The sequence below is a fragment of the Nymphalis io genome, chromosome 30 (assembly GCF_905147045.1).
Source record: "Nymphalis io chromosome 30, ilAglIoxx1.1, whole genome shotgun sequence".
Taxonomy (NCBI): Eukaryota; Metazoa; Arthropoda; class Insecta; order Lepidoptera; family Nymphalidae; genus Nymphalis; species Nymphalis io.
This window is the reverse complement of record NC_065917.1, coordinates 3,891,931-3,904,309: the sequence shown is the minus strand read 5'-3', so window position 1 is coordinate 3,904,309 and position 12,379 is coordinate 3,891,931. Positions and strand designations below refer to the sequence as shown.

Below are 12,379 nucleotides of genomic sequence, written 5' to 3'. Positions count from 1 at the left end.
TGTCCGGGCTAATCTATGAAACAGCTTAAAAAATTCAAATTGAAATACTTTAAGATGTATTTCAAGGTACCGTGTATTCTTTATTTAATCGGTTGAGTCTATCAAAAGTTATAAAACCGTACGTATTTATTTTTTTATAATATATGTTGTGGCCATTAGTTCATAGATGCGGTGTGCTAAATACGTCAATTTGTGAATCGCGGTGTCCAGATTTTCCAGAGTGGAGTGACCTTCTGCCATACATAATAGCACTCTGTCATGGTTCTGATGTCTTTTCATTTTATTGTTTTGAATTTTTTCAGTTATTTCAATTTAACATTGATAATATTAAATACGTGGCTTAAGGTTAAGCTCCGTTGTATTATTGTCTATTTGTCTTAAGTAAATATTTTCGTTTTGAATTTTACAGATTACTTTTTACTTTTAAGGTTACTTCTTCCTTAGCTTGTAGGGCTTAAAAAAGCTTGCATTAAAATTTTAATGTTAACCTTTTTTATAGTTTAATTAGATTAGAAGATTTGTATTTTTTCTCTATTACTTGCCCTTGGGTAAAGCAGTAGGCTTTACTCAAGGGCAACGAAGCGTGTTCGCGTGTAAGTCATGCCAAAGATATCTTTGTACTAGCAAATTTAAATACTACACTAAATATTGTATATAAGGAGACATTACGATAATTATGTATTACGATAATTTAGTATTCATCACTAATTGCTAGAATAATAACAATCGCACTAAAATCATTAATACAAAAGCTTATATGTTGTGAACATTAGGTATTTCTTTTTATCTCGTTTATCTGGATTTTCGATTATGGCGCGGGCCAAGCTGGTCATTAATATTATTTTGTTAATAATCTGGCCATGTCTATGGTTATTATACGTCTTTTTACCGATAAACTGTCAGATTTGATATATTTCTGATTAGTGACATTTAGAATTTTAATATATCAAGTCAGTGAATTGAGCAACAACCTCACTTATGTTACAAAATTTTACCGAATTGTGTAAACTTTGTCATAGAAATTAAACTATTTAAATATTTTAAGTAACCTAACTATTGTATTTATTTAAATTAAAAAAAAAGTGATTTGATACCTGATCTTTTAAGAACAAATTTATTTAAATATTTGTACAATAAATAAAACTAATATTAAAATGCTGACCTCAATGTGTAAGTTTTGGACTTTTATTTATATATTTGTTTTTTTTTAAATATACTGCCATTATTCATATTAAAAAAAATATAGACTATAAAACATTTTATTTCAGTTTATAAAGGTTTTTATAATAGTTTATGTAAATACTCAATAAACAAGAATGACTAAACGAAATATGTAACATAAAAAAATAGTACTTATTGAATAAATATTTTTTCTTTGGAAGAATATTTATCTATTATTATTAATATTGATTTTATTATTTTCATTTGCCATTTTAAGCCACCTCGAAAATGAAAATTTTTATTTAATATTTTGAAACAATTTTTGTGTAAAAGTTATGATTTTTTTCTAGCCCAGTTTTTAATGTTTTCATTATGTTGATGATTTATAAAAATAAATAATACCTCTGACTTGTTATTATGCATTTATACATAATTTGCTTTATATACTTTTTAAAAGATATTTAAAAATTCCAAATATATAAAAGTAAATACTATAAAATACTACAAAAAAAAGTAATATGATATATGGAGTAAGAAATGATATAAAATGAAATTATTATAAAATGCATGATTAGTTTTAATTAATCCTTTTATTAATTTAAATTATGATATTGGCAATTGATTTTTTATTATAACAATGACATTAGATACACATGTATATTAGACATGCATATTAGATATACTATTATTGTTTTATAAATTCATTTTTATATTGCTTTATATGTATATTGTAGCTTTATATGTAAGTTGCTTTTACAATAAATAATTAAATTATTCCCAAGGTGATTACATTAGCAAAAACATTGATAAACTGTTTACAGCTTATACTTAAATAAAAAACACAATTTAAAATGGAAATTTTATAATAATCGTTCTTATATATTTTCATTAAGTGCAATGAAAAAAATATTTAAACTTGGCTGTGTAACTGTAATACCAAAGTCCACAAAGGAAGAAAAAAAAACTTGAATTTATTCATTTAATTTTATATGACTTATTTAAAAAAAAATAATTAATAGCAGCACACTTGACAAAGGAAATTAATTTTATCACCAATGCTTAAAATAAATCCGTTGGCAAATGTGCATGTAACATTTAACTACATTGTAAGCATCTATTATCAATTTATCTTTTACATTGTTATATGGAATTTGAATGGCTAAGGTATCTAATTATACATCCATGACATTAGATTATTTTTATTCTTAATATTTTATTATCAATTTAAAAAGCAACTCAATAGTTAGCACAATTGCCATATATAATAATAGTTAATTAATAACAGTTAATCCAGATGAATACCAAACAACGCTTTTGTGTCCATAAGTTATTTGTTTATCAGTATATTAGTATAACCGCATAAAGTAAAGATCAGTAAATGAATTAAGAATGTTGTATTATTGTCATGTTATGCAAGTTTTTTTTTTATATTTACGATAAAAATTTATCACGGTATAATTAGTGTTTTAGTGTTTCTTCTTTAGATTAATGTTGTTACTTAAATGAATTTGCGGTAATTAATCTAACTTTAATTTTTATTTTAGTTTTAAGTAAAAATGTAGTTTATTGGTGCAGTTTTATGTGTCTGCGCAGTAATTGGACTTAATTATTATTACAGTACAGTACAGTACAGTAACAGCCTGTTAATGTCCCACTGCTGGGTTAAGGCCTCCTCTCCCTTTTGAGAAGAAGGTTTGACGCTTATTCCACCACGCTGCTCCAATGTGGGTTGGTAGAATACACATGTGGCATAATTTCAATGAAATTAGACACATGCAGGTTTCCTCACGATGTTTTCCTTCACCGTCAAGCACGAGATGAATTATAAACACAAATTCAGCACATGAAAATTCACAGAACATTCATTCGTCCACGATCGTCTGTTAAGTTTCACGCGTTCTAACTCTGGGCCATCTCGGCTTATTATTCCTAATAAAAAAATAAAAAGAAATTGTAAATTTAAATGTTAAATGGCTATTCCAGATCGACACAGCTCAAGAATTACATCAAGATGTTCGAATCACGTTCGATTACTGACTCAAAGTGTAGAGAAACCGAAGACAGCTATTATTATGTTAAATATGGGAGGACCAAAGACAACAGATCAGGTACGTTTAGGTAGGGAGAAAAAATAACTTTATCTATGGTAAAACACTTCTAGATGATTCAGAGATGATTATGGGTTAAAACCTGCGAACAGTCTGCTGTCTTCACCAAGAAGTATTGGAGCTGTGGTTAAATTTAATTCAAAACCTTTTGCTCGAAATTGGAGGTTTTGTCTGGTGATGGGCTTTGTACAAGCGTCTGGGTAGGTACAACCCTCTCATCAGATATTCTACCGCAAAACAGGAGTACTTGGTATTGTTGTGGTCTGGTTTGTGAGCGAGCCAGTGTAATTACAGGCACAAGGGATATAACATCTTAGTTCCCAAGGTTGCTGGCGCATTGGCGAAGTAAGCGATGGTTAACACTTCTTACAATGCCAATGTCTGTGGGAGTTGGTGACCACTTAGCTTTAGGTGGCAAATGTGCTCGTCCGCCTATCTATAATATAAAAAAAGGCGTGGGATAATCAGAGAAGCTCTACAGTTTTCACGTTGATAATGTTCGGTTTATAAAATGGGACGTGAAAACCTCTAAATGATTTCCTAAGAGTAGATGAAGTCTAACTAACAGCAGGGAAATCCTAATACTATAAAAGCGTAATCGTGTTTGTTACGGTCTCACGTGTATATCAATTGATTATCATGAAATTTTGCATACACGCTGTAAGGGATACAAATATGGAAATATGGACATAACGCTTCACAAGTGGGCGAAACCCCTGGCGAATTAGTCGAGCGGTATTTAAAGCATCGTATAAGCATGCTTTAAATACCGCTGGACTAATTTCAAACCCGACCTTCTGCTTCGTTGTAATAAGCATTTATGTCAACTATTCTATATATTCTTAATGATCTATGTATTTCCAGGTACCTGACTACCTACTCAGGATAATGACAGATCGCGACATGATACAGCTGCCGGTTCAGAGCAAACTTGGGCCCTGGATAGCCAGTCGACGATCAGAGGAAGTTAAGAAAAAGTACATGGAAATCGGAGGGGGATCCCCTATTTACAAATGGACAGATTTACAAGGTGATTATAGTTTAACGTCAATAAAGAGGGTAGATTTTTATCCGATGCATATATAAATTAACATAATATACGAAAAAAGAAGGTGTACCACTTTATTTACGCGAAAGAAAGTGAAAAAAGTATGTCTGTAATTTCAAAATCAATAACTTTTTTTGAGTTACTTGCAAGTTACTAAAAACATTTTTAAAATATATATAAAAGTTATAACAATTATAATTTCACGTTAATAAAACATACTTTACGAAATTCCTCCAGTATACGATGAAAAGCGTTATTTTGTCTTCGTTAATATTTTTAGTTTTTTTTTTAAATTTATATATCTTTTTATGGTGCAATGCTGTATTACAAATTTAACTCGGATAAAACCAAATCGTGTGCTCTACACGTAAATAATGTGACGTAATGTGTGTATGTATAATATGTATATAATATAGTATAATAATAAATGCATTACAATATCAATATCTTCCATTTCCTAATTTAAATATTTAAAATGAATGCGACAATATTTTACTTGGTTGCCGGAAAGTGTGGAATGATGCAAACAACCGCGACTTTCATTTGAACTATCGTTTTTTTCGTATTATTTTTATGTAATTGTTTTTAAATCATTAATAAATACTTGTGTCCGTCCAGTGGTCGATATTCGACATTCATAATTAATTAATATTACGTCCTTACATATGAAATTGGCGTTTTGTACGGGAGGAATATAAAGTCATGTTTTTTTGTAAAATATATTTAATTAATTATATAAATTAAGTATGCACCGTTGTTATCTATGCACTTTTGCCATCTCATAGGTAGTTCATTGATCCCATTACTAAAAAAAACATGGGGGCGAGAATCAATAAACTCTTTGAAGGCGGTTTGGACTGCCGCATCGGAGTTGTATTTTTATAATATATATCCGTGATTCTTCTATATTATTGATGTGAATTATCTATTGGCGCGCCTTTGAGGATAAGACCTGCCTATAACCTCGTATGCCGAGTCGGCAAACGGTCCCCTCCGCCGTCGATTTCAGCCACGGCGACCAATTTCATGAGAGGTTAGCTAACTGCGAAGGACATATTATAGTGCAGAAGTGTGTGCGCAAACACAGGTGCAATCTCTATTCCCGCACTCTTATTATCCGATGGGACGGCAATCCGATACGACCAGAGTTCAGGTGCGGAACCAAAGGCTATACGTGCTTTCCGAGGCACGGGAGTGTACACTTTTAACTTCCAGACTCTGCTGTTACTGAAAATCTTTTGACGGAAACACACAATAACTTTTTATCGGCCTCACCTGGAGTTTGAACACAGGACCTCGAGATCTGCGGGCTTATATCTAGCCGATAGACAAATGAGGCAGTTACATAGATACATACATATATACAAGCGACTTGTATACCGTGACGGCAAACGGCTTGAAGCTTTGTTGTCGTCATGTGCCCTCTCCGCCGTCGCTTTGTACTCTCTCGTGTGTGCGTGACGCGTATATCTACTATATACTTCGTTGCTATGTACTATTACAATAATAAGAAAAAACATATATATTTCGTTAAAGAAAATCAATTTCTTTTATTAAATTCCACTCCATATTTATCCTATCGGTACCCCTTAGCGTACAGATGTTATGTTGTTATTTATATTTCAATTCCAATTCGATTCACAGGAACGCTCCTGACGAGGGCACTGGACCAGATGCTACCAGAAACAGCCCCCCATAAACACTACATAGCTTTTAGATACGTGCCCCCATTTACCGAAGAGGCTTTAAACGCAGTGGAAAAGTAAGTTCTTTACCACTTTAGACTACATTAGTTATCGCCCGCGTATTGGGGGGAGGGGCAGATATAAAGTATATAAAAGTAGCCTTTATCCTTCCTTGGGGTTCGAGCTTGCTACATAACAAATTTCACCAAAATCGGTTTAGTGGTTTAGCCGTTAAATCATGACATACAGACAGAGCTACTTTTGTAATATTAGTATAAATTTTTCAAATGAGTAAATTTCAAAGTCATTTCAAGTGTTTTTAAATAAAGCTTTTTATACTGTACAGGATTATATAAATGATAGCTTGGTGTTAGTGGAGTATGGTCATACGGGATATATAATTATAATAACTGTCTCGTTGGTCTAGTGGCTTGATGTAAGGCCGTAGACCCGGAAGTCCGGGGTTCGATCGCCAGGTCGGGCCAATAAAAAGTTATTCGGTTTTTCTGAAAGCACATTCTCAGGAGCATCCCAGAGTCTGGAAGTTGGAAGTGTGTACACTTCCGTGCCTCGGAAAGCTCGTAAAGCCGTTGGTCCTGCGCCTGAACTCTTTCCAGTGAGGGAAGAGGTGCAGGTGCACTCTACCTGCGTTTGCGCACACATGTGCACTATAATATCTCCTGCGTAGTTGGCTAATCTCCCTTGAGATTGGCCACCATGGTCGAAATCGGTCTAGAGGACATTATTATAATTATAATTGTATATTACTATTACATTTATATTATTTGATTGTTGAAAAGAGTAACTGTTGAGTTCTTCCCCGTCTCGGTAGAATTTACATTCTCGATCTCGACCAATGATATCATGACAATTCAAGATCAATCAAAGTTGTTTATTTATCATTACTTCTCCTGTCATTGAAATACACTGGCTCATTCACCTTGTAAACTGGAATACATCAATGCTGTGTATTGCTGTTTGGCTGTAGAATATATATTCTCATTTGTTTTCTTTGTTTTTTTTTTTCAGGGACGGCGTAGAAAGAGCTGTAATATTCTCTCAATATCCTCAATACAGTTGCGCTACCACCGGATCGAGTTTGAACGCCATTGCAGATTTTTATAAAAACAGGTAAATAAATATTCAATTGATCGCGCAATCTAAATATGGCCGCCGATGACCATAGACATTCACGCACTGCACCAAGTGTCTTCCAAATGCGTGTCGGTCTGTATCGGTTTTGAAGTTTGAAGACATTTTACTGCACTGAATGTAGCGTTTGTGTTGGCAGCATATGTACAAGGCGTAGACTGAAAAGCAGCTTAGCTGAGACTCCGACCTTTTCACCAAATTATTAAATATCATATTGTTTTATCATCCCAAAATGCAAATTGAATGGAAACACATCGCTACAGCTTCGACCTTTCTGATTGTCATATGACGCTGGACGGTGACTTGTCTGTGCTTCCAAAGACAATAGTCTTCAAAATTTTTAATCTTCAACATTGCATCAAAATTATACTATTTAAAGGTATAATAATTGTCTATATTGGTTTTTAAAGTCGTTTTGTTTTTTTTATATTCAGATCATTGCCAAATATTAAATTTTCACTAATAGAAAGATGGGCGACGAATATCAATTTAGCAAAAGTGTTCGCGGAAAGGATCAAAGAGAAGTTACAATTGTTCGATGGGAAAATAAGGGATCAAGTGCTGATAATGTTCACTGCGCACAGCTTACCGTTAAAGGTAAGATTGGAATTTAGATCAATGTGGTTTCGTCAGCTTAGGAATAATAATAATAATCTTTACGAGTCGGTTGGTGCGGTTTGTAGATGCCTTTCACGTCGAAGGTTATGGGTTCGATTCCCATCCAGGACAGACATTTGTGTGCATGAACATGTCTCTTTGTCCTGAGTCTGAGTGTAATTATCTATATACGTATGTATATTTATATAGAATAGAAAACTAGTATATGTAGTATATCAGTTGTCTGGTTTCCATAGCACAATCTTAATTTGGGATCAGATGGCCTTGTGTGTATAATGTCCCAGGATATTATTATTGTATTTTTTAATATCTTTTTTATACAAAGAAAACAAAAAACAAATATGAAAGTAAAAACAAAAAAAAAACCTCTGCCAAGGTTTAATTTTTTTTAATAATTTTAATACAGGCGGTATCCCGAGGAGATACGTATCCCCACGAGGTAGCGGCATCCGTATCCGCGACAATGGCGCAACTCTCCGTGCCCAACCCGTACCGGCTCGTGTGGCAGAGTAAAGTCGGACCGTTGCCATGGTTACAACCGTACACGGACGACGCAATAAAAGTAAATCCTAAATATGTATATCTGTTACATTTTTATATTCAAGAAACAACTCGTTTGCTATTCGATAGAGTTGAATACGGTTTGTTTTGAATTCCGATTGCTGTCACTAGATGGCGCTGTTTTCATTTCTAACAAATATCAATAAAATTTTTACTGCGATTATTAAACCATAATAATGTTTATATTTCAATTAAATAGTCTCATAGACAACCAACTGTTAATTTGTAATATTTAAGGGTAATCCCTAAAATATTTTAATTCCATTTTTTTTTTCGAATATAATTAATTTTTTTTGACGATATATTATTCTTTTTCAGGCGTACGCGAAGCAAGGCATCAAACACATGATCCTTGTACCAATAGCGTTCGTTAACGAGCATATAGAGACATTACACGAACTTGATATAGAATACTGTGATGAAGTAGCTAAAGAGGTAATTCTTTTATTTATTGTATCTGTGGCACAATTGCCCGTCTATATTATTAAAAAAATACAATTTCAATGAACATCAAACGCGCCGCAGCGCGTTCTATATAATTATGATAAGAGGACTTAAAAAACAATAAGCGTCAAATATTTGGACACAGCAACAATCGTCACTATAGCATGACGTCACATGAGAGCGTTCCTTGTTCATGTTTCATGCAAATATGGACTCTTAAGTGTTATGTAGTCACTTCATTTTCCTTTACCACACGTAAAATAATTGAAGTAAAACGTAGTTTTGGGGGAGGGGGCGGTGTTAGGTTTAAAAAACTAGCCTATGTCCTTCATTGGATTTCAGAATTGTTTCGTATCAAATTTCATCAGAATCTGTCCAGTGTTCTAACGGTGAAAGCGTAACGGGCAGTTACTTTCGCATTTATAACAGTAGTATTCGTATTGCGATATATGGATTTGTATTCCCTGAGGTTTGGTGGTAAAATTTGAGTGTTACGTGTATAATAAATGCTTATTTTTTTCAGGCTGGTATCACTCAGATCGAACGTGCATCAGCTCCAAACGATCATCCGATATTCATCGCTGCAATGGCGGATGTTGTCGCGAAGCACATTAATGACGGCCCGAGCGTCTCAAGACAGTTCCTATCTAGGTAAGATATAGACTAAGGAAGTGTGTGGATGTATATCTTAAGATCTTGGTCTCGAAACTTTTCCAGTAAAGGTTTTTTTTTTTTGGCAAGTAATCGTCAGTATCAGCACGGAGTTTGGACGTTGGTAACTTGTATTCCTTAGATATTACATTAACTGATAATGGTCGGTTACACAGATACATATAGCAGAGCCAAGCCACCTTCGCAAAAGCAGTTACTTGCTATGCATCTGTCAGGATAAAGTATCCTCACAGTTACATAACAAGTGGGTAATATGACCGTTTACCCATTGGCTTAGTGAGTATACACGGACGTCAAAAGGTCACATTGTATACTACGGTATCAATGCTTGCAACTGCTTTGAAAATAGGTCGAAATGAATTTTAGAGATATTTTAGAGATGGATAGTTTAAAGCCGTTGATTCTCTCGTAAATGCAATAAATTTTTGACGCTTATTCAAACAATGAAATTATAAAAAAAAAAACTGAAAGAGCCGTGGAATGTGGAACTTTTTGTCAATTATGACAAAATAAAAAATTTCATCATCCAGTCTCAAAATAGTAACTAAGTTTTTAATTTTAGATGTCCACACTGTGTCAGCGAAAGGTGCAAATCGTCAAAGGAGTTCTATAAGAAGCTATGCAGTTCCACAGATTATATCCAGCCCGAGTTGGCAGCTACTAAAATATAGATAAAATAAATTAACATATACATAAAATTGCTTTGTTTTTTTTACAAATATATTTTTAACATTGTTGATGACAGTCTGAGAAACTTTTTTTACTCAAAACCAGAAAAGAATATGCATGTATAGGACCTACCACTATAACTGAAAAAAGTTTTATTTATCCAAAATTTATGAAAAAAATTCGCCAAACAAAATATCTTATTTTAAAGTCGGTTAAAAATACGAAAATCTTTCGGTCCTTATATGATGTAGACTGCTAAGGATTTTTTTGGAATTTCTCGTCTTATATGTAAATAAAGAGATGAAAAAATTTGTATTGACGTCGATTTATATATGACGTCTATGCTACTTGTAATTAAAAATAATAAGTTATTGGGTTTTTCTGTCAAAAATTCTCAATAGCGGAGTCTAGAAGTTGGAAGTGTGTACACTCCCGTGCCTCGGAAAGCACGTAAAGCCGTTGATCCTGCGCCTGAACTCTTTCCGGTCGTGTCGGATTGCCGTCCCATCGGATTATGAGAGTTTGGGAATAGAGAGTGTACCTGTGTTTGCGCACACACTTGTGCACTATCATATTTCCTGTTTTTTTTTTCAATCTGGTGTTTTAATAATTAATGTTTAATTTATTTCTTTAAAAAATATATGGATATATAGTGAAATACGAGAACTATACTTGTATTTGGGAACGCTTTAGAAATTCGCATCTCGATTTAGGTGGGAAGTGGGATTGAGGGGTATGCGGGGGGAGGTTTACAAATCCCCTGTACCACTCCCCTCCCGCGGAAACCCATGGTTAACGAGATATTCATTAAAATTTTAAGGTTTAGTCACCTCCGAACTATAATTTCCTATCATTTAAGACTTTAATAGTGTCGAGTTAAGGGGGAGGGGGAAGGGGCGCTAACTCCCCCTCTCCCCTATTAATTAATATTCATACCTACTCTGCCTTAGACTAGTAAACATGGGCCGATTCGGTTCTGGCACTCCTTCCTCCTTCCTTCCGAGTTTCCTCGGGGGCGAGTGGTACCCCTCCCCCCATACCCCTCTACCACATTTCCCACCCAAAATCGACATGCGAATTTCTAAAGCCAATCCCTTGTATTTTACTGTATCTATATACTCTGCTGTATTTCCGCTGTACCGTCAAATATACGAACTAATGTCACTAAATACTAACATAATCCCACATAGACAATTACTAATTACTTGAGCATATCAACAATCAAATATTAGACATACATACAAGTGTGAATGAATTGAATAAGACGTTAAAACCACATAAAACACTGTTCTCGATTATGTCATCGCTTTCTAATTATTCACTAAATTCACACGCGCATCACGTAATATTGCACAAATAGATTCGCGCGTTTAATAGTCAACTGTCAAGTTTTAATGTCGTTAAATTGCGATATTGTTGCGAAGGTATAAATTATTCATCCAATTATCGATATCATTATTTCATTAAATTAAACTGTTTTTTATATCTAAAGGTTAAATTTGTAAAAATTACCTATTCAAATCACTTTTTCGTTTTGAATTTCGGGTTACAATTGTTTTTAATTTATAACCAATGATATTATACATTTAAAAACGTTTGTCACTGAGAATTTACAAACAAAATATATTTTTGTCTTTAGTACAGTAACAGCCTGTTAATGTCCCACCGCTGGGCTAGGGACTCCTCTCCATTTTGAGGAGAAGTTTTGGAGCTTATTCCACCACGCTGCTCCAAAGCGGGTTGGTAGAATACACATGTGACAGAATTTCAATGAAATTAGACACAGGTTTTCTCACGATGTTTTACTTCATCGTCAAGCACGAGATGAATTATAAACACGAATTAAGCACATGAATATTCAGTGGTGCTTGTCCGGTTTTGAACCCACGATCATCTCGGCTTCTCGGCTCTTATTTTTGTCTCATAAACTATTATACAGCCAGACATGAGACTTAGTTATTAGCGGTCTTACTTACAAATTTCGTGGCTTAGTTAAACACTGACATTCTCCCTTTCTGTAATCATTGATTTGACATTCGAAAGTGGCAGATAGGGCTTTATTTAACAACGTTATAAGTCAGGCCATGGATTTCCTTGGGAACGGTTCGGATGGTGTGTTGATTTCCGATCAATAAATGTGGCATAGCTTAAGATTTCACGGATATTTAAAACTTTGCTTTGCTTAAACCTCATGTTATCATGGTGTGATATACTACCGCAAAACAGCAGTACTTGGTGTTGTTGTGTTCCGATTCGAAATG

General features: G+C 33.9%; 1 protein-coding gene across 1 annotated transcript; it reads left to right on the top strand.

The window, feature by feature from the left end:
* Window positions 1–962: 962 nt before the first annotated feature.
* LOC126780011 (ferrochelatase, mitochondrial) lies at window positions 963–10,140 on the top strand. The gene is made up of 10 exons (XM_050504252.1): window positions 963–1,170; window positions 3,145–3,269; window positions 4,134–4,299; window positions 5,962–6,079; window positions 7,032–7,133; window positions 7,589–7,751; window positions 8,179–8,334; window positions 8,652–8,768; window positions 9,301–9,428; window positions 10,012–10,140. The coding sequence occupies exons 1-10, from the start codon at window positions 1,155–1,157 to the stop codon at window positions 10,118–10,120; spliced, it is 1,200 nt and encodes a 399-aa protein (XP_050360209.1). The 5' UTR covers window positions 963–1,154; the 3' UTR covers window positions 10,121–10,140.
* Window positions 10,141–12,379: the final 2,239 nt, after the last annotated feature.

Coding starts and splice junctions, on each gene's coding strand:
- LOC126780011 (XM_050504252.1), top strand. Junction 7,134..7,588: donor GCAGATTTTTATAAAAACAG/GTAAATAAATAT, acceptor TTTTATATTCAG/ATCATTGCCAAATATTAAAT. Junction 9,429..10,011: donor TCAAGACAGTTCCTATCTAG/GTAAGATATAGA, acceptor TTTTAATTTTAG/ATGTCCACACTGTGTCAGCG.